Source organism: Neospora caninum, chromosome X (genome assembly GCF_000208865.1).
Source record: "Neospora caninum Liverpool complete genome, chromosome X".
NCBI lineage: Eukaryota > Apicomplexa > Conoidasida > Eucoccidiorida > Sarcocystidae > Neospora > Neospora caninum.
The window spans coordinates 4,447,813-4,469,407 of record NC_018396.1 but is presented as its reverse complement, the minus strand read 5'-3'; the positions used below and the strand labels follow the sequence as shown (position 1 = coordinate 4,469,407).

General features: G+C 60.8%; 2 protein-coding genes across 2 annotated transcripts; one reads left to right on the top strand and one right to left on the bottom strand.

The window, feature by feature from the left end:
* Positions 1-1,933: 1,933 nt before the first annotated feature.
* NCLIV_049880 (conserved hypothetical protein) lies at positions 1,934-2,774 on the bottom strand (the record flags this gene model as incomplete). The annotated part of the gene is made up of 2 exons (XM_003884540.1): positions 1,934-2,125; positions 2,514-2,774. The coding sequence occupies 2 exons, from the start codon at positions 2,772-2,774 to the stop codon at positions 1,934-1,936; spliced, it is 453 nt and encodes a 150-aa protein (XP_003884589.1).
* A 3,567-nt stretch (positions 2,775-6,341) lies between these two features.
* Positions 6,342-20,325, top strand: NCLIV_049870 (GH22120, related; the record flags this gene model as incomplete). The annotated part of the gene is made up of 4 exons (XM_003884539.1): positions 6,342-9,660; positions 10,137-10,238; positions 10,950-11,191; positions 11,476-20,325. 4 exons carry the CDS (start codon positions 6,342-6,344, stop codon positions 20,323-20,325), a joined length of 12,513 nt encoding a protein of 4,170 aa, XP_003884588.1.
* Positions 20,326-21,595: the final 1,270 nt, after the last annotated feature.

The following is a 21,595-nucleotide window of genomic DNA, read 5'->3' as shown; positions in this document are numbered from 1 at the left end:
TGTATTGGCTGTCGCGTCAGCATCCGAGTTTCTTTGCCCTCTCAAGCAGCCGCTACTGCACTCCCTCATCGGACAACAGTTCTTTGCAGTTTCGGAAGTTTCCGATGGTGCAGGGGACGCCTTTCTGGCCCAGTCCCTCGGTTGTGTTTTCCTTCCGGATGGCGACTGCTCCCTTTGCAGGGCTCTGTTCGTTTCTGGCATCGGCGAAAGAAGGCTACGGATTGGTAACCGCAGAATCACGTGGTTTCCAGGTGTTTTAGAGGTTTTGTCCGTTTTTCAGCTCTTGAGACATCTAGAATGTTGTCACGAGAAAGGTTTCCTCTGCATCATTCCGTGCTCTTTCTGAATGGCGTCCGCTCGCCACTGCAAGCGATGAGCGCCACGAACCCGCGAAAGTGAGATGGAGTTTCGTTGAGGAGGGGATCAGGAACAAACAGGAGAGGCACCTCGGGGAGCGGCGACAGGTATTTGAGGCGCTTTGAAAGACACCCTGGCTACGTGAGCTCCCGGTCGGCCGCACTTGAGACTGTTAGGAAAGTGCACAGTGATGACAAAATCTGGACAAAAGCTGCTATGAAACCTGTCCCACGCACTGGAGATCTCTTTTGAAAGATGGGGCGCCCGAGCCTGTACTCTCTCTTCGCAGACTAAAGCGTTTTTCTCTCATCCTCGTCTTCTGCGGCTGAACGACTTCGCTCCGTTCTTCGGGGAAAATGACGAGGTCTCGAGCGCGTTCCGTTCCCTCCTAGACGCGACGCGTGCCTGCAGGAAAAGCAATTCTTCACACGGTGACACAGCCAGTCCTTGATTTCTACACAGCGCTGCCACGCGCCCCTTCTTTCACGCTTACCTTTTTCGCTCGGCAAGTACTACTTAACTGGGAGGCTCGCTGGAAGAACGTGCATCGCTGTTCGACTTTCTCTGGCTTCAGTCTCGTCGCTTTAGAGATGACGACAAAGTTGTGTATAGACCACACATAGGCGTGGACACACGCCACAAGGCGACGGCTAAAGAGCTTGATCCGCACATGCACATCCCTACAGAGATATCCATCGCTCTCTTTGGTTCTTGTCTGTGTGCCTGTACATGATGCCATACGTTTAAATTGTAGGCTGATGGCGGTGCATGTATTTGTGGGATTATCCATTCGGTTCGTTGGTAGCCGTCATGGAAAACGAAGCGGGGCTGGCTGAGGAGGACCAGGTCTCCGTTGCCTTTTCTCGTTGCATCGCCTTCTGCTTTTTCGTCATTTGTGGAATACCCGTGGCACAGCAACGACCGTGGGCGTGGGGTGGTGGTCTGTAGAGACGAGAGGGGTTGTGAGAGTATTCTCTCTAAAATGTGTGCGGCGAGGTATACTCTCGAGCAGGGAATGGAAATCTGAGACAGCCTCTCTGAGACGAGATTTTCTATGGAAGGTCCGAAAATATGGACTGTGGGAGTGTCTGTGCGCGGCAAGGCATGCCGCCTTCCACTGCCATTGTTTCAAAATCGGTGTGGAACGAGGCATACCGACCTCCGACCTAGACATATTTATCACATAAAAAATATAGACATACAAATAAATGAGCGTATGGAAAGGGATTTAAAGGGTTATTCAACCGACAGCAATACAGACCGTTTCTGTATACAGATGGAGCGGAAGTGCGTTTCTCGTTCGGCATGGAAGGGCGAGAGAGAAACGAACGACGAATCAGCGTGATTCCCGAGCCAGGATATCAGGACAGCAAAGAAAAAGAATACACTTTGGAAAACGTTCTGTCCGTTCCACAGCAGACCACGGCTCATGGCCAGAAAGAAGCCCGAGTCGAGCTTCTGTTGCTCAGCAAAAAGCAGGAAAAAGCATGTTTGCCTCTCGTCAGCTTCTCGTGAGTCTCTAACGCTCCACCTCTGCTCGTCTCCGCTTATATGCGTTGTTTTCATTCCCAATCTCCTACTTGTCTTCGTTCACCATATTGCTTTGCATTGTAGCAGATATGGAAAGGAGGCAGTCAAGCCGCGCTTTGAAGGCTTTGACGCGAGAGGCCGGACAAACAAGAGGAACGGGAATTAGGCATTCTCGCCAGTCCTCGTCATGTCTCCCATTCTCATCGCGGTATCTCACACACGTCCTCATTCTACAGTTCTGAAAGAAAGCATGCACGCATTCGCTCTCAAGCTCCATGACACGAGCCTCACTACGCGTGCACATACGTATGTATATCTAGTTCCATGAAGTGTCTTGTCTGCAGCTCAACGCAGAGTATCTGGTCGCTGACCCCTGTTGACGTACCCAGTGCCCAAATACGTACATATACATGCGTGTATCTAGGTGCAATGGTATAGAAAGATGCACACGGTCATGTGTGGATCGTCATCTATCTCTCTGCCGACGTGTATATGAGTGTATTTGAGGATACAGAGCGACAAATGCTCTTTGAGAGCTTGTGGGTCCGTCTTTGAGGGTAGAGAATGCATTTGGGAAACGCCTGTGAAGGCTTTGCATGCACGCCACCACGCTTTACGGGCTCTACCTGGAGTAGGAGATTTCCTTTTGCATCGACGGCGACGAGGTTCCCACGAATCTCTCTCGTGTCGTGGAGAACAACTTTGACCGTTTCTTCCTCGTCTGTCAGTTCACCTGGGAGCGGCGAGACGTCACAGAGAAGCTGGAAGAAACTGTCAAACGCTCGACCTTCATTGTCAGTCACACGCGCGAGTTGATCTCTCAGAAGAAGGCACGAGGCTGCAAAGGACTCCAGCGAACCCTCGCCGTCCTCAAAGACAGTCTGCATTTCCCCAGTCCTCCAGACGCAAAGGAGAAATAGAAAAGAGCGAGAGAGGCCAAAGAACGCGGGGGATGAGGGAGCGTGCCATACAGAGAAAGGCCTGACTAGAGAGGAAGAGAAGAAGATCGGAGGGAGGCTCAGTAAGAGACACTGCGAAGACCTGGGACGGCGGCAAAAGAGACTGGGGCCGGGACACAAGAAGGGGCCGGGGATCTCGACGATGAGGGAAAACACGAAGAGAGAGACAGAAAAAGAGAAACGCGGACGAAAGCAGAATTTCAGAGTAAAAAGAAAGATGACGCCAGAGAAGAGCGATCAAAAGGAGACACAGAACGACGGAGCTGGATACGAAGAGAGGGAGCACACACGCCCTCAGTTGGCCCCTCTAAGGAACACAAAGAGAACAACATGAGGTCCTTTGTAAGAAGTAGATTAATGTTTCTTCGCTCAACGGAAAGGCGAAACAACGTCGTTCCCGTCATATCCGCATTTCTGCATATTTTCTGTCTCTTTGGTGACTTTCTCTTTCACATCTTTTCGTGCTCTTGTCGCTTCCAAGAGGGGGGCGAGCCGTGTGTGTGTGTGTATGTCGATACCGTGTGAAGGAATTCACTCTCCTCCCTGTCTTTTCTGTCTGCGCTCCGGATCTGCCTCTGTTTTTCTTGTTTTTCTCCGTGCGTTGTCTCTGTTTTTCGCTTCTCGCCAGAGAATCACACAGCCAAGCAGGCGCCCGATTTCGAGGGTGTTGTCTGCCACTCGGCGCGTGTGTGTGTCGCCTCAAGCGTTTTGTCTCGCAGACGCCGCGAGACAGTGTGCTGCGAAAGGAGAAGGCGCTTGCATCTCAACATTAAACCCTAAACGAGTGTGTACTCTACCCGTGCGCTCGTTTTCATTCGCTGGTTTTCTTGAAAACGAAGGCTCTTGTTTCTGCGCCTGCACTGCTATTTCGCACAGGTCTGCTGTGCTCGGCGCGTGCGCCTTCGCGCGCGCCAACGGGGCCGTGGCGCGCGAAGGCCGGCTTAAATTCGGTCATGGCAGAAGAGGAAGACAGATCCGTTTTTTTCGGCTGAAAGGAAAACGGTGTGGAAAGCGAGGTCCTTCGTTAGGGACTCGCACGCGTTCCTTGCTTCTCGCTTTCGTCTCTCCTCGTGTGTTTTTTGCGCGGACGCATCTTCTCTCGCTTCTTTTTGCGTTTTGCTCTGCTTCGAGAGACAGACAAACAGGGGGGAACAAGATCCAACGGACCCGGTATGCATTGGATGCATCGCTGACATTTTTGGCTCTTTCCCGGGAAGACGCACGAAAAGTATCGTCGTTTCCCCCCTTTTCGTCGTTTTCTTCACGCCTCCATAGACTTGTTTTCGATTTTTTCCGACACTTGTCGCACAAGTAACGCCAACTTCCTTACCTGCGCTTTCGCCGATCATCGGGGACTTCCCGTCTCCCTTTCTCCGAGGACGAAATCTTTTCGTGCCGGCGGTCTGCTGTTCCTTCGTTCTTCTTGCGCTCCCTCGCCGAGAGACAACGCGACCGTTCTCGACGCCAGTCCCCAGAGAGCGTGTGTTTGTCTAGGTTTTCTTCTGCGCCGTCTTTCCTGTATCCTGCCATCGACGTCCGACGCGTGTGTCCCTTTATTTCGTCAGTCCCTGCCTCTCTTCTTTCTCTCTTTCCTGCTCGGCCTTCATCCGTTCGGGCTTGTCTCTCTCTTTTGTAGCTTATCACACCCACACACGCCTGTGGAAACGCGTGAGGTACGTTGACTTTTTCCCGTAGCTCGCCTGCTGAGTCTATCGCGCCCGTGGCGTCGCCCCTTTTTCCCTTTCTCTCGGCTTCCACACTTTGCCAACGAGGCCCTCTCTTCTCGCGAGTGTCTCCGCCGGCTCGTCTCTGTAGGACGCGCATTGTCCTTCCTTCGCTCTCGCGTCCTTTCCGCTTCGCCCCCGTCTCCGGCTGTCTCTCTGTTGACGCTTGGCGGCTGTCTCTGTCTCTCTTTTTCGCCCCTCCTCAAGATGAGGACAGCCTCGCGAGGGGAACGCGCCATCGCCACAGCGCAGAGTCACGAGGGAAGGACGACGCACTCGCGCGCCCTTCCTGTATAAAAAGGAGGCTCTACGACGGGTCCCGACTTTTGCGCGGCCTCCGAATTTTTGCCACAGCGGGGTATTCCTGCGGGAGACGCCCACTCTCGCCTTCGCGTTTTCCAGTTCCAAGCCGCGACAACCCAAGACGGCCGTCTGGAAATGCGCCGCGCGTTCCTTCCCCGCGTGCTTCCTGTCTCTAGTGTTTGTCGCTTAACCCGCTCTCCCTTCCCCGTTCCGGCCTCGCTGCAAGTCAAGAGTCGGATCGAGGCCGGGGGGGACGAAGACTCGGGCGAGAGAAAATCAGAGGCAGGGCGCAATCAACAAGCAGACGGGAAAGCGTCCGATTGTTTCCTCGCCGGCCTCGCCCCTCTGCCTGCGTCCTCTCTAGGTTCGCTCGCTGACCGAGCCGACCTTGACGTTTTGTCTTTTCCCTCGAGCAGGCAGCGCGACTGCATGCACATCTCCACGTTCGCTCGCTTCTCTCCCGTCTGTCCTGAAACGCATTCGGCGTCCTCAAGCCCTTGTCTTTGGCCTTTGTTGCTCTTGGCGCGAACGCTCCGCAGTAGATCGACTCGTCTTTCGAGCCGTAAACAGGTGCCTTCTTGACTCGACGGGCGCCTTGTCGGCACGGACTCTATCTCACCTGCCACAGCCGACTGCTAACCTCACCCTGCCTTTGCGGGGTGTAGGGTTGGTGTGTCCACAAATATGCGTGGAGGCGTATATGCATGCAATTACACTGTGTACATCGCTGGCGGTAAAACCTGCCCACGTGAATGCATATATGCATGTATGTGCGTAGATGTCGTGGTATAGTATACACATGCATATATGCGTGCATATCTGAGTGTATGCATGGCACTGTTCTCATGGGCACACCGTGGTGTGCATTGTCTGTTTGTTGATCTTCCATTTCGTGGGGAGGAAAAGCAGCGTCGAACCGCCTCTTTGACCTTTTCAAAGTCTGAATTGTCTCCAGGCAGGTGTTTCTGTCTCCTTTGTCGCCCCGATTGAGAGCTGGGGTCTCTGTTTCTCTCGCTTTTTGTTCAAGGCCCTCTCCTCTGTCGACCTCAGTCTTTACTTCTCGGTTTCTTCGTTTCCTGTGGGTAGTGTCTCTGTGTTCCAGTCCACTACTCGTCGCCAAGCTCCGTCAATGCCTCACGCAGTTACTTTTCGTGTCTGTCTGCATGAGCGCATGCATTCGTCCTCGAGCCCGTATCCAGGATTGCCTAAGCTTGGGGCAGAGTCGGTTGTCCGGTGATTCTCTCTCTTGTGCCAATTCCCAAGTGAAGGAAGAGGCGCGACGCCTTTTCCTTTCTTTTCTGTAGCTGCTTTCGTGTTTTCGTGTCGTCTCCAGTTGTCTTGTTTCTGCACTTCTTCCCGTCATTGGCTCCACTGTATCGCTTCCCCTTCCACTTCTGTCTCCGTCTGCCTGGCCCGTCTCTCGCTTCCCCCTCAAGTGTGTGCCGTCGCGCCCCGCGAGGCCTTGCCAATGACTGCCGGCGGCACCACTGTGAAGGGTGCGGCCGCGTTTGGGGGGCGTCTCGGCGGAGACACCCCACAGATAGTGTCTCCGTTGGTTGGAATGGAGCGCGACTGCGGGGCCTTCCGCGAGGCGGTTCCAGGCGCCCCGCCTGGGTGCCTCGTTCCCGGGGACGCCGCGCACCTGGCGTCTCCGCTAGCGGGCCAGCCGTGCGGGCGCGGCGCGTCGGCGGCAGGGGCGGGAGACGCCGACCTCGCTGAGGGCTTCGCCCCGGCCTACGAAGTGTCTCCGGGGTACCCTTTTCTGGTTGGGTTGCACCCTACGCCGTGTCTCCTGCCGCTGCCCTCGGCGCCTGCGTCGCCGGCGGCCTTGCCGAGCCTCGCGACCCTGAACGTCCGACCCCACAGAGCCTTTCTGAAGCAGGAAGAGAATTGGTTGGCCAGAGATTTCTACCAAGAACGGCGGTGGAAGATGGCCGCCTCGGGGCGCGTCGGAGGCCTCGTCGCGGCGCGGGCCCGCTGGATGGAGCTGCGGAAAAAGAGAGAAGAAAGGAGGCTGCTGGCCTCGCCGGTCGCCTCGGCCGTCCAGTCGCTGTGGCTCGGTGCCGTCAGCCAGGTGGAGCCGTCGCTGATTCCCCCCGCTCTGCAGCCGTGCTGCGCAGCCTTGCCTCCGACGACTGCCACGCCTCAGCTGCGCCTGTCTCTCCTCAGACGGAGGTGTCGGCCGTCGTTTGTGGGCGCAGAGGCTAGCCAGGGAACCGGCGATGGCGACACATGCAGCGTCGCTTCGCCGCGCGCGGCGGCGAGCTCGGATGCCGGCGCGAAGGCGGCGCTGCTGCGCGGGCAAGTCCGGAACCAGGCGGCGCTGATGTCTCCGCAAATCCGCGGGAAACTCGGATCTCTCTTTTTCGTGCGGGACAACCCGTTTTCTGTCTACTCCGAGGAAGACCAGGCTTTTCTCTCTTCCGTCTGTTCCGGCCCGCGGGGGCGACAGGCGCGGGGCGGAGACGCGGCCGAGAGGGCGGGGAGTGCAGAGGTAGGCGCGGGGGCTCAGCGGGAGAAGGAAGAGCGGACGCGTGCCAAGCCAGAAGAAGACAAGGCGCGCGAAGAAGCGAAGGAAAAGAAGAGGTCCGCGACAGACGAGAACGGAGAGGACCCGACAGCCGACGGAAACGATCACGTCGGCTCCGCGCTGCCGAATGGACGGACGTGGAGGCCGAACGAGGCCCAGGAGGGCGAAGCAGAGAAAGAAGAGAGCCGGACCCAGGACTGCTCGGGACTGCCGGCGGAAACGCAAGACAAAACAGATGAAGAAGACAGTTCGTGCGCGTCGCCTCGAAGATCCGGGCTCGAAAGTACGACCAGAGAGTACACATCTCGACCCTCTCCACGTGCGCGTCGACGAAAGAGTGCGACGGACGACCTGTCGGCTCTCGACGCGTCCGATCTGTTCCTCCCTCTGTCTCCGTCTCTCCATGCCTTTCTCTTGGACACCATAGCGAGGGGCTTGGAAGACCGCAGACAGGCGCCCTTTTCGCGCGCCAGGCGAGAAGTTCGTCCGTCGCGTCGCGCCCCAGAGGACAGAGAAGAGAAAGACGGACGTCTCCCGTCCTTCTCTCCGCTCTTTTCTGCCGGCGCATCTTCGTTTCTGCTGCCTTGCCCGAGAGAGGCGCGTGGCGAGGGCGCGGGGGGACAGAAGAAGAAAGAGGAGAAAAGAGAAGAGGATACTCCGCTGTCGAGCAGAGAACTGGGCCTGACGGCGGGCGTCTCGGAGGCGTCGCCCTCCGCGGGAAGCATCAGCACTTCTCGAGAAGTCGATTCCCCCGTCCATTCTGTGAGCACGACGTGGTCATCTTCTCTGCCCGTGCCCAGCTCCTCGCAGAGCGGCCTGGATGGCGCCCCGGCGGTCCCGGCTTCGGGCGCGTCTCCTGTCGGGAGAGACAGTGTGGGGGGGCGAGTTAGCGACAAGGGCGACGCGGAGCCAGCTGGCCGCGGTGCGGGGACGTGGGGAGTGCCTGGAGCGTGCACCTGCTGCGTCTGTCGTGGAGAGAAGACTCACGCGAGCGACCGCCTCCCGGAGAATGTTGACGCTCGTCTGCCAGGCGCAGAGGCCAGCGTTTCTGCCCACGCCACAGGGGCGTCTCCGACCCCACAGGTGTCGGGCCGTCTTTCGCTGGATGGCGCTGCGGACGGAGACGCGGAGCGCGGACTCCACTGCACGTGTCAACTTTGCTTCCTCTCCGAAGGCGTGCTGTCGAAACGCGAGTACCTCGCGAGTGCCCCGCTGCTGGGCACGGACGACGAGAGACACTTTGTGGACTCCGCGTCGCTCCACACTGTCCGTTCCCCGTGGTTCTCCGCCCGGGCGCAGAGAGGCCCTGACCTGTTTGGCGTCTCCGAGGACGGGACGTGCGTGCCGGGCTACGTGGGCGTGGGCGACTGCGACCTGGACCTCGGCTCCGACTCGGTCTGCCTCTCGGACTGGATTTACTTGCACCACGAGAAAACCCTCGATCTCGCTGCTCCGCTAACCTTTGACATTCTGGCGAATGCGCCGCCCAGCATCTTCCTCGGGGCGGCCTTCTCGGGCTTCTCCGACCGGGCGGGCCCTGCGGCGCTCTCTCGCCGCACGCGCGACGACCGCTGTGCGGGCGCCTACTCGTCCCGGCTGAAAGGGGCGAGCCGCGGTGCCGGCCGCTTCGCGAGCCATGCGCAGCCTCCGTCTCCGGCGCACCGCGGCTCGGCGCTCCTCGATGGCAGCCAAGACGAACCTCTGGCCGACGGCGCGACGCCCGGGCGCGACCGGAAAGGCGACGAGGGCCTGAAGGTGGAGGCCGAGAGCGAGGCCCTCGCTGGCCGGCGCGGCGCAAGTGCCGGAGCCGCGGGCGCCTGGCCCGTTTCGGGCGCGTTGGGCTCCGGCGCTGGCGACGGCGGCGACGGCAGAGACGACCGCGGGAGAGACTTGGGGATGGCGGGCGGCGCAAGAGCAAGAGGTGAAGAAGACGAGGAGGACGACGAACTCCGGCCGGGGCCCGCAGATGGCGACGCTGCCCAGGTTGGCGGCGAGGGTGGGGCCGACTCTTTCAGAGGCGCAGGGGAGGGCCCTGGGGGAGCTGACGCCGTGGCTCTGTCTCGCCAGAAGTCGCGCATGGCGCGGAAGGACCGGCGGCGGAAAACGGCGTGGAAACTGCTCGAGAGCGTATCACTCGCAGCGATCTGGGACATCCTCAGCAAGAAGACGGACAACACACCGTTCACCGAACTCCTCCCCGTCGAATTCCGCCCGCCAGACTGGCGCCTCGACGTGTGCCAAATCCCTGCGCTCAAGAGTGAGAGACACACCAAAAACTGGTCACGAAACGCGGATAGAGTGTTTCCGCTAAAAATGCACCTTTCTTCCCAGTCCTTGGTTGGCATGGAACGGGAGGATAAAGGAGAGAACTCGCGTTTCCTCGTATTGATGGATTATATGGATATGCTACCTATATATATATATATATATATATATATGAATACATGCTCCCACAAACGGGACGGGCGAGAGAGAAGTAGGTAGAGAGGTGTAGCCACAGGCCATTCGATTGCGGCGTTCGCAGGGAGGAGCAGAGAGACGTGAAATGCATTCGTTCCACGCAGAGGTAGGACCGCGATCCGAGTCAACTGCGGTAAATCAACAGGTTGGGGATGCAAATCAAAAGAACTCAGGTCTTCGAGAGCTTCACTGAGGCGAAAGGACTGTCTCTTGTATAGGTGGGTACGGTGGACTGTATTGTTTGTGCTCGTGCCGGCTTTCCGCTGACTGCAGCAGACCGCGAAGAGTGGCAAGAAGCGGTGGCGGAGTTGTCGAATCTGGCCGACCCTTTCTCCCCGGCGTATGGGTCCGCGTCTTCAGCGTCGTACTTGCCTGGTATGGCGTATGTCGCTTGCAGTCGTTTGAAAGGCTTCCCCCCGATTTCTGAGAGCACGTTTCGGCGTCTCTTCATTTCGTCAGGCTATATGCACATCGATGCGTACTTTGCGTGACAAATGCAGCTGACAGGGGTGATTGCAATGCTTGCACCGGTGACGGGTTTGCAAACGTGTTACCTCTCGCCGCGCTTCAGCCGTTTCTCGCGGCGGTAAAGGCGTGTGTCTTTCGTCGAACAAGTCTGTGGACCGCCTCCGACGCATTCGTGGGAGAAGAGAGCCGCCACAGGGGCCTTGGGAGAAGCACGTGTGTTCTCTCTCACTGAATCCGTCTCTGTCTCTCTCTTGCCCCACGGTGGATGTGTGTGTCCATTTGACTACGTCTCTCGTCTATGTCTTTGCCTCTCTGTGCCAGTGTTTCCCTGTTTTTCTGCCTCTGTCTCGACAATTCAGTCGATGCTGCGAGTGTGGGTTCATCACAGGGAGTCCTGTCCCCCTCGTGACGCCGAGGTGGTCATCTTTTCTCCTCCCCCACCACCACTCTGGAGCAGTGGAGACTGTTCGATTCGCTCGGTCTTCTCCGCAAGGATCACTGTGTCTCCGATTGGGGGGAGGGCGCATTCTCGTCTGTTCGTGGCTCTGTGCCTGTGCCGGAGGAGGCGCCACGAAACGTGTGTGCTGCCTGTTGTGTTTGTGTTCGTTGCGCACGCAGAGTTTCTCTTTCCGAGTTCGCCTCAAGGCGCCCCAGACCGCAGAGGCGTCTTCGCTTATCCAGACTACGTGGGCTCGCTTTGCTCGCCCTTCCCCACGACCTTCGGTCCGGAAGGATTTCTCGTCGGCGCAGGCAGCGGTCGGCCGCACCCGACTGACGGTGCGGCAGGCGCCGACAAGGAGAACAGAGACGGCCTGAAGGACGAGCGAGAGGAGCGGCGGAAAGACGGCAGAGATGACGGCGTAAGTAGTGTGGACGAACCAAGAGAGAAGTCGACACAGACTGGGGGAAAATGGCAGAAACAGACAGGGGCGAAGACCGCCCGGCGAGAACGGGAGTACGTCAGGAAACGAGGGACGGGCCGAAACGAACTCGAACGGAGAAGAACAAGCGAGGGACCATCGGGAAGGCGAAAGGAATTCGGAGATAGCAGAGCGGGGCTGTGTCCCCGGTGTGCGTTGCGAGACGCATGTGAAGGAGAGGAACGCCGAGCACGGTGTTTTTTCGGTGTTTTGTTCTGGTTCAGGCGCCCAGTCACCTGTCTCCGGCCCCGCCCGGGCTCTATTACCCAGGCGCCCCAGGAGCCGACCGGGGGCGCGTCGCGGATGGCTCGGATCCTCGGTCTGCTGAAGCAGGGGCAGAACACAGCCTGGGAACCTATCCCTATTTGCACCCGTCTCAAGCTGCGGCCGCGTACGCCCACCGCCAGGCTGGATTCAAAACGGACCCGGCCCTCGCGGACCGTCTCTTCCCGTCGGAGTCTGGACAACGCCTGCCGCTCTTCTCTTCCCCGTATCTTTCGAAGGCGCCGTTCTCGGGGTATCCGCCTGCAGGCTCTGGCCGACCGGGTCTCCCCGGGGGCGTGCCGGCGGCAGGAGCTCCTGCCGCGCCGCAGGGGCCCGGAGCGACCGCGGTGTCTCCTCGGGGTCGGCACCCGCACCTGATGCTGCCTGGAGCCCCAGCCGGCGCGCACCTGAAGGGCCAGCAGGGCGCGGCCGCGGGCCTGTCTCTGGCTCGCGCCCGGGACGACTTTGGAGCCCAACGCGGCATCGGTGTGTACACGGGGGGGCTTTCTGGCGGGACGTTGGCGGCTTTTGCCCGGGGGCGTCCGGGAGGTGAGCGATCGCATCCGCAGTGGGATTTGAATGAGAGCGCGATGCTTTTAGCTCTGGTGAAGAAGTTCGGACAACCAAATCCGCACTACATCGCGATCGGGTCACACAAGTCTCGGGCGGCGTTGCCGGTCCGTGGTGTGGAGGCGAGGAAGCGGCAGCTGCAAGTCGTCGCGGGCCTCACGCGTCTGCTCCAGCGTAGGAGACTGCGAGAAGAGGAGTCCAGTCAGGAGAGGGGATCCGACGGACACAAGAAAGGGCCCAAGCTCTCTTTCTGGGGCAAGAAGGGAAGGCTGCTTTCGCTGCTCGCGTCGGTCGAGCGCGAAGAGAGGGAGAGGGAAGCTAGAGGCGCGGAAAACGCCGAGAAGGACGGAGAGGGGGGGGGGAAGGGCGATGCCTCTGGAGGGTCGGTCGGCCAAAAAGACGGAAACTCCCCAGAGAAGAACGGAAAAGAGATTCCGGCTGACCCCAAGTCGTTCCCCTCCGTGCTGACGTACTCGTCCCGGTCAGTCAACTGGGACCTCGTCTCGACAACCTTGAGCAACTCAGGGACGTGGCTGTCGAACGCCTTGGCCGGAAGCGAAGGCGGTCGGAAACAGTCTTCCTTTTCGCCTCAAGGCATCTCTCTCGTGTCGATCGGAGACGCAATGGCGTCGTCTGCCGTCTCGCGCCTTCGGTCGCCTGCGGAGTGTCGCGAGCAGTATCTGCTTTTGCGCGCGCACTTGAGGAAAATGGTGACTCAGCCCCGAGGCCAAAGACACCCAATGCTCGTTCTCCTCCTCCAGCAGTACTACAAGCACGTCCGGAGACACCCCACGTTCCAAGAAAACTTCTACCCTTTCCGCCCCCGACAGCACCTCGCGGGAGGACGAACTGTCTCTTTGTTTTCGCCCGGCCCTCCTCTCTTCTCGCACAGTGTTTGCGAGAGTCTCGCGTCCCCCGCGTTCGCGCCCTTGGTGGACAACCAGCCGCCGTCGGCCTTTTTCAGCGCGTTCGTCTCTTCGCGCCTCTCCCCACATTTGGAGACCTCGCGCCGCGCTTCGTCTGCGGCAGACGGCGAGAAGCGGGTATCAGCGAGCGAGGGCCAGCAGGACGCGGCCATGCCTGCCGTCGGAGCGAAGCGGCAGGCGCCGGCGAAGACCCTGGAGGGACAGGAGGAAAACGGGGAACGTGCGCATGAAAAAACAGTCGTCGTCGTCGAATGGGGCGACGAGGAGGAAGAGGGTGGGGTCGAGACGGGATCTGTGTGGACCGAGACAGGGAAAAGGAGGCCTGCATCAAGGGACACTCCTTTCGCCGTCAAGCGAAGACGACTGGAAGGGGAGACCGCGGACGACAGGCTGTCGGTCGTCTTCTCCGTTTACCCCCTTGGCGGTTCCTTCATTCAAGATCTGGTGCTCTGGTGCTCGAGGGTGCTCGACAAAAGACACGTCTGCGTTTCGACCTCCAGAACAGTCCCGAAAACGTCTCCTGTGCATCGGTTCTTGAAGGTGGTGCGACGGCGATGCCGAGAAAGGCGGAACGGATATGATGCGTATCCCAGGACTGGGATCTACGGCTTGTCTCGCTTCCTCCTACAGTCTCTTTCGCCCCTGCTATCTCTCCCGTCTCCGGCTGATGTTCCTCTCAGTGTCGGGGGGGAGAAAGGCTGTGGGGGGGAGCCCCGCCAAGCGACGGCGGACTCGGCTCTTCCGACAGAGATAAAACTGGGCGGATTCTCAGACCTGAACAAGTATCCTCTTCCTCTTCGTCTCCAGCTGCTCCTGTCTCTTGCCGCTTCGCAACTGAAGACGAATACGGAAACCTCGCCCTCTTGTCAAAAGGGGAAAGAAGCCGCGGATAGGGAGAGCGTCGACTCGCTGCTGCGCGCCTTGTTGGGGCCTCGAAAGGCCTCTGGAGCGCGATCAGGCGAGAAAGCGTCTCCAGCCGACTGTACGCTTGCGGTTGCGCGTGTGGGGACCGTGTGGGGTGGAAACGTGGCTGGCGCGGAGACAGTGTGGGAGGCACTTGCAGACCTGAACCCCCTGGCCTACGGCCTGGGGCTTCCCGACCACCTGAGGACAGGGGACCTAGGCAGGCACTTTGGATCCTTTGCTCTTCGGTCCCTCCCGCTTCCGTCGCCTGCGATCACGGCGAACCGCGCATTCTTTTCCGCCGCCTTCGGCACCGCGCCCCCTGCTGGGCGCGTGAAGAAGCGGTCGCGACACACTCTGGTCTCGCCTGGCACTGCTTCGGAGGCGAGCGCGCTGGTAACGGGACCCGGGTCGAAGGAGACACCTGTGCCGGGGCCGTGTGCGCCTGCGAGAGACACGGTCGCAGGTGGACAGGCAGACGGCAGCAGAGAGGCAGAGAAAGCGGCAGAGAAGACTCTCGCAGAGAGAGAACACCTCTCAGCGGGCAGAGAGGACGGTCAAGACTCGTGCGCGTCAAAGACGAAGCGGCGAGCGGAGCAGGAAAAAGAGGGAGAGGTCGGAGAGAAGTCTCTGTCTTTTCTTGCCTCGACCGCGGAGAAGTGCGGCTTTTGGCTTATGCTCAACGAACGCGAAGTGGACCAGGAAGCAGAGTCCGCGCAGAAGGCGTCGCCGGCGTGGAAAACTTCGCGCTCGGCTCTGGGTGCAGCCGCGGCCTTCGGGGTCGAGGGGCCGACTTTCCACGAGATGATTCGCTGCGTGACGCGAAAGAGCTTGGGAGCACTCGCCTGCTCCGCGTCGCACTTGTTCCAGCCGGCCCGCTTCGCAGGCCGGTCCGCCTCGACACCTCGATCGGCGTCCGGAGCCCGGCGCTTGCGCGCGTGCGGAGCAGAGACCGTGTCAGGCGAGAGGGCCCGAGCGTCTTTTTCTTCCGCGGGAGCGGCCGCGGGGGGTCAGAGAAGCGACGCGGAGAAGGCGCGCCTGCGAGGCGCGAGTCTCCGCGACGCGTGGATCCCTGCGGAAATCAGTCAACAAGAAGCAGAAGGCATCAAGTTGGCTGCTTCCCTCGTCTGTCGCTGCAGCGACAGCATGCGAAAACGGCTCGCCGCCCTCAACAGCTTATCGGACGCGCTCGGTGTCCGCAGTCTCCTGCCTCCCGGGGTTCCGAGCAACTCGCTGCTGGTGCCCCCGCACCCCTCTCAGCTGCGGTTCTTGGACGGGGCGAACCACCTGCTCAGTTCCTACGTACACCGCCAGGAAGCGCCGTCCCTCCTGTACACCTCCTCTGCGTCGCCTCGCATGTCGCCCGCCGATCCTGTGGAGGCGGTCTCTTCCAGAGCGAAGGTACCGGATCCGCTCTCGGCTTCCAACCGGCTGTGCCTTGGCGTCTTGCCTCTCACTGGGCCTCTCTATCCCCATCAGTTCGGCGCGGGCCTCGCGCCCTGGCTCTTGATTGTCAACCTGGCGCTCCAGCGAGAAGAACAAGAACAGCTCTTGGCCTGCGCCACACACTGGATTCAGCAGTCCTCTCGCTCTTCGCTCGCGGCTCTTCCGCCCAACCTCGGCCTCGCAACCGCGGGGCCCGCGATCGTCACACCGGCAGTCGCTTCACTCGAGGCGTTCCGGAAGCCGCAGCTGCCGGAGGTGCTGGCCCTCTACCGCAGTCACCAGGCGGGTCACCGCACGTCCGCGCTGTACTCCAGGACCACGACGGAAGGTCCATCTTCTCGCCATCCACCGTCTTCTCTGGCGGCCCACTTCGCGATGGCGCGGACAGGAGCTGGGTCGCTGTCGGCTCCGCCCTCGGGGCCTTCTGCCGCCTATTCCTCTTTCGTCTCGGGTTCGTCTCTGCATTCCAAACAACAGGCCTCGCCTCCCCCCAGAGTCCTGCTCTCCACCCCGGGCGGTGCGCCCCCGCAGGGCCCTGTCCCCTTAGGCGGGAATGTGGTGGCGACCCCGCCGTCTCCTGGGCCAGGACCATCGCAGGACCCTAAGGGCGCAGCTCGACTCTCGATGGGGCGCGAAGGAGACATCTCGGCTCCAGCGTATTATCGGCCTTTCTCCAAGGACAGACACGGCCCCCCCACAGGGCCCGACGCTGGAGCGCCGCCCTCGCCCTACTTCTACACGCAGTGTCCCTCGGCGCCTCCGCCGTCCTATGGACCTCATGTCTCCTACCCAGGCCATGGCGGCGGACCTCCAGGGGCGCAGCCGTACCCGCAGTCCATGCCTGTCTCCTTTCAGAGACCCCACGAGCCGTCGAGTGAAGAAAAGGGAACCGGTGGCGATCCACGAGCACGAATGCTCGCCCCACCCGCAGGGATGCCTGGCCCAGGGCCCTCGGGTTCAAATTCTCCCCAAATGGGCGGGATGCTACAACCCGCGCCCGGTGGTCGATCGGCGCCTGCGGGGAAGCCGGAAAAGACTCAGGAGTCGCCTTCTTTCCAGTCCTCGTCTGCCGCGCCTGCTGGCCCGTACCCGTCTCTTCCTGCGCTACCCAGCGGCACGGCTCCGGGCGGCTTTCCGTCAGGTGCCTTCCACGGCGGCGTCCCGCCAGGCGCCTCGGGCGGAGAAAGTGCGGCCTATCCTCAGGGCCCAAGGAGAGACGGTTCTTCGTTCTCGGCCTCCGCTGGAAGTGAAGATCGCCAGGCGCCTTTCGGGTCTCATGGGCCCGCCGGCTCCAAGCCAGCGAGCGGCGTGGCTGTGCGATCCAGAGAAGACGGCGCGCCAGAGTCCGGGAAACCCGGATCTGAGGCGCTTCCCGCTGCAGGCGCGGCTCACGCGAAGCCTGGCGCTGACTGCGGTCCGCCTGCGTTTAGCGGCGAGGGGGCCGCGGGGCCGCCGCATGCCGGCGCCGGCGTGTTTGGAACCCAACGAGCGGACACTGCGGGTGCGGTCGGAAATGTCTCCTCGTTGGAGGCGAAAGGGGGCGTTCTACCCGACGGGAAAAGTGGCGGCAGTGGGTCGGATGCCGCCGCTGTCTCGCTCTCGCCACCTTACAGAGGTGACGAAGGAGCAAGTTCAGTCTTTTCCTCTGCGGCGGGTCTCCCTCAAAAGCCGAATCCTTTTGTCCCCACTGCGGCGTCTGGAACGCCCCTGCACGGCCCTGCGGACGCTCACTCGGCCGCAGGCGCCCCAGCAGTCGGTGTCTCTCCGCCGGGGCCAGGTGGCTACCCACCAAGAGGGGCCGCACCAGGGAACGGGCGAGGACCATTCCCGTCCTCTACGCCCATGCACCATGCATACTCTTCCATGTCTGGGTCGTATCTGCAAACCCCAGCAGGCGGCTCTGTCGTTGCGGGTCCCTACGCGCAGCCTGGAGGGCCCCAACTCGCGGGAGGAGCCGGGAGACACCCTGCGGGCGCAGGGGAGAATCCGACCTTCGCGTTCCAAGTTCCTCGGCAAGATGCTTCGGGGTTGAGAGAGCGCGAGTCCGATACTTCTGCCGGTGCCGTGTCTTCCACCATGCATGGATGCGGGCCAGGCCAACGTCCCGGCGCTCCGGCCGAAAGGCGCATTTCGGGAGGGAAGGAATCGGACTCCGGTGCTGGCTTGGTGAAAGGTGCCAAGAATCTGTCTCCATCCTCTCCTGGGTTTTATTACCCAGCCCCGATGGGCCCTGAGGCCCGGTCGACTGGCGACCCGGAAGGGGACCGGGCAGGAAGCACGGGCCAGGAGACAGGGTCGCAAGGCCCAGTGGGCGGCGACAGGAGCGGAGCGCGGGTGGACGGGGAGGGACACCACAACTACGGCGGCCCAGGGGGGGAATTTGGGTATGAGGCCGCGCAGCAGTCGGGCGGCGGGGCGTATCGAGTGCCGCCTGCGACGCCCCAGGAGTACAATCCCTCGCTCGGCCCCCAGTACTTCTCTCCTTCGCCCCACAGCTCCGCAGTACCCCAGGCTTCGCCAGGGGTCCCCGGGGAAGCCCCCGCCAGCGGCGCGCCCGCACCCCATCCGGGCCAGGGCGGCCCCGGTGCAGGGCCAGCTGACCCATACCCTGCGGGGCTAGCCTCCGAGGCGACCCACGGGCCTGCGGCGTACTTTGGGGCGCCTGGCGGTCAGTCTGGTGGGGCCCGGAGCGAGGACGCGCGGCGACGGTATGCGGGGAGCTCCGGACTCCCGGGAGTCTCTTGCGTCTATCCAGAGGGCGGAGGGTATGGCTATCCGGTGCCAGGCAGAGCGCCAGCCGCGGGAAAAGATGAAATGGTCCAGGACTCGAACTACATGCAGTATCCTGTCGGTACGCCGAACGTCCCTCGCGCCGCCGGAGACGAGGCGAGTCTGAACCGGAGAGACGGACAGGAGAGCCCTTGCCCCGCCGGCTGGGGCGCCGGAGCTCTTCCGGGGGGCCCGTACTCGACGCCGTCTGTGTCTTCTCTCTCGTCTTCGCTCCCGTCGTCTGCAGGCAGCAAGCAGAAGCGGAATCCCTCAGCTGCTGCGGGAGCCGGAGCGAAGGCTCAGCCTGCGCGGAAACGTCAAAAGAAGCAGCCGGCCTCGGCGCCGGGCGGAGAGAAGGGGGCTGCAGAGTCGGCGACCCCGAATCCGAGCGCAGCGAGCCCGGCTTTCAACACCCCGCCGGGTCTGAAGATGGGAGAAGAAAGACACGGCCATGAAGGTGGCCCCGACCGCGCGCAAGTGGGCGTGGGAGGCAGTCCACCAAAGAAAGAAGAGGCAGACGGCGCGACGCTCAACCACCACGCCCGTGGGGTGCAAGGGGCCATGGCGCCGTCCCCATACCCTTCTGCTCTGTCTCAGGGTTTCGAAAACGCGTGCGGGAATCCGTCCATGATGGGGATGACGCCAGGGCCGTTCGGAGGCAACCAGCAACTGATGCCGGGCGTTCGGCCCTCGGACACCAGTGCGGGCACTCCCGGGGCGTTCCTGGTCCAGCACTCCTCGCCTTTTCTCCCCCATGCGCAATCTGCGTCTCTGACGCCTCACCAGGATCCCAACGCCCCACCGCCGGCTCAAATGATGGGTCTCGCTGCGACTCCTGGCGGGGCCCGCGAAATGGCTTCCAGCCAAGAGGGTGTCTCTCCGAATATGCAGGCCTCTTTCGCGGCCGCGTCGGCGTATCCGGGAGGGATGCCCTCGTCCATGTATGGTTCCATGGCGAACACCGCGGCGGCGCGCGCAGATGCGCTCCAGGCCCCACAGCCCCACAGAGGGCCCATGTCGCCGATACAGGGGCACGGCCAGACTCACATGAGTCACCAGACGCAGCCCGGGCGCAGCATGCCCGCAGCCTTTTCGGCGATGGGGAAGCCAGGGATCCACGGGAATTTCGCGCCGGGGTCGGGCACGAAGCCGTCGGCGCTCGAGTCTGGAGTCGCCGGGCCTGTGCCGCGGAACGGGGACTTTGGGGACACGAGCCGGGGGGCTTCTGGCGCCCAGCACTCGCACCCTAGTCAGGGACAACAGATGACGCCGCACTCTTCGTTTGTCTCCGGAGTTGCGGGGCCTGCCATGGGTGGCGTGCCGGCGTCGGGCGTCGCGATGGCTGAAGGCGGCCACGCGCTGAGCCTCCCCGGCGGCATGCATGCGCTCGGGACTTCGCAGTCGGCTCCGGCGTTCCTGCCTTATTCGCAGAATCCGTCCCTGTCTGCGCCGGACGCTTCGGCCCAGAAGCCGATGAATCCACAGCTCCAAGGCTCCTTCTCGCCTGCTCTCCCGTCGCCTTTCCAGTCCCAGATGCACGCATCGCCGCAAACGCCATATGTCAACTCGGGGTCGGTGCCGGCGCCTGCGGGAGGCGGGAACCGCGGGCCAGCATTCTTCAGTGGAGGCGACCGGGGCAACATGCAGCCTCAGATGCATGCACTCCCTCCGGGCTACTTCCACAACCACCCTCCGAATCCGTACGATGTGGGCCACAGGCCGTCTGGCGCCGGTCCGCCGTCGGGGCCCATGAACCCCCTGTCTTCGTACTCGCCTGCTGTCCCCATGCACTCCTACGGCTCGCCGATCCCGGGGGCGCCCGGCGAAGGACACTCGAGCTACGCGTCGGCGGCGCTTCCAAGTCACGCGATGGGTCGAGAGGGAAACGCGCCCGCGGGCGGTGCCGGCCTGAGCCAGGCAGGCCCGAACGGCGGCATGGGTCTGCCGGCGGCCGGAGCCTCGGGAGGGAGTTGCGGTGTCTCCAACGTCGTGGCGCCCTTCCAGCCTGGGGCTTACATGCCCCGAGAAGGCGGGTTAGACAGACAGAATCGAGGCGGGCCATCGCAGCCTCCGTTTGCCTTCTCTGGGCATCCCGGACAAAGACGCGACGGTAGAGAGGGCGAGATGGCCTACTCGGCTCTACCCCAGTCGTACTATCCGGCTCCTGCGCCGGGTCAGTTCGAGGAAGGCGCATAGGCAAGTGGAGAAACGCGTTTTTAAACTGAAAAACGCGAGAGAAGATGAAGAAGATCGAACAGAGACCAGGGACAAAAACGGAGGCGAGAGAGACCAGCGCCAAGCCGCTGGACAGAAGGCGGTTCGGGACACAACCATTTTCGTAGGAGAGTGGAGAGAACGCGAAAAGGACGTCGGAGCGGAGGCAAAACAGAGGGAGAAAATGGGATGATAGCCACGAGAAGAGAGAACACGAGAAAAAGATTTCGGCAGAGCATGGAGGAAACGCCGTAGCGCGAGAACTGTTTGTGAAAAGGTGACACCGAGAAGACCAGACAACGCTGAGCAGCTGGCTCTCTGCCTGCGGAAGGCGACCTTTTTCTTACACATAAAAACAGAGAAAGAAACGAGAGACGGATAGAAGCAAAAGCCACTGAAACAAATAGCCTTACGACAAGCAACTGGTCGGGCTTCGAGGGAAGATCCCTTTCTCCTCCTCGTCTCTACTTGTGGCTCTCGGCCGCGCTCCTAGTCCACATCCTTCACTGATGGTGCATTCACATGACATTCTGTTCAATGCACGTGCTTGACTTTCGAAAGCGCTGCGACATACGGTCTCGCCAAATCTGCCGTGGCGAAAAACTCAATGATTTATTGCTTGCACTCATTCCCACTTCTTTCGGCATTCTCGAAACCACTTCCATCTCACTCTTGGCCATGCTAAATTAGTTAAGGCGCATACACTCACCCCTCTATGCCTTAAACGTCTGGTCTTGGCTGACCTCAGACTGCGAGTATATATATATATATATATATATATATATATATATGGCCCCAGCGTGCCTATAATGGGAGTCAACACCGTATACGGCAGACACATAAACACGCACTTTCAGAGACCTCTATGAGCAGAGACAAACTCACACAAGTGCCTGTGTACGTCCGTGTACGCATGCATACGCATCCGCACAATACAGATATCCTACATATATATATATATATATACACTAAATTGTATATATAATGTATATTATATATATATATATATATATATATATATATATGGGCAACCACGCGTGCATGCATATAGGTGACGAACCTACAGCGAAATGCTGGATTACACATGGACTCATCTATATGCGTGCATCGAAAGGGACGGAAAGAAGTCGCAAGACCATTCTTTCTCGTCAATGACAAGACCGGTGGGAGTGGTGAAAACTGGAGTCGGAACCAGGCTGGATCACCAGGCGGCAACGGCCCGTCCTGCGCCAACTTCCATTTGCTTGGTGCC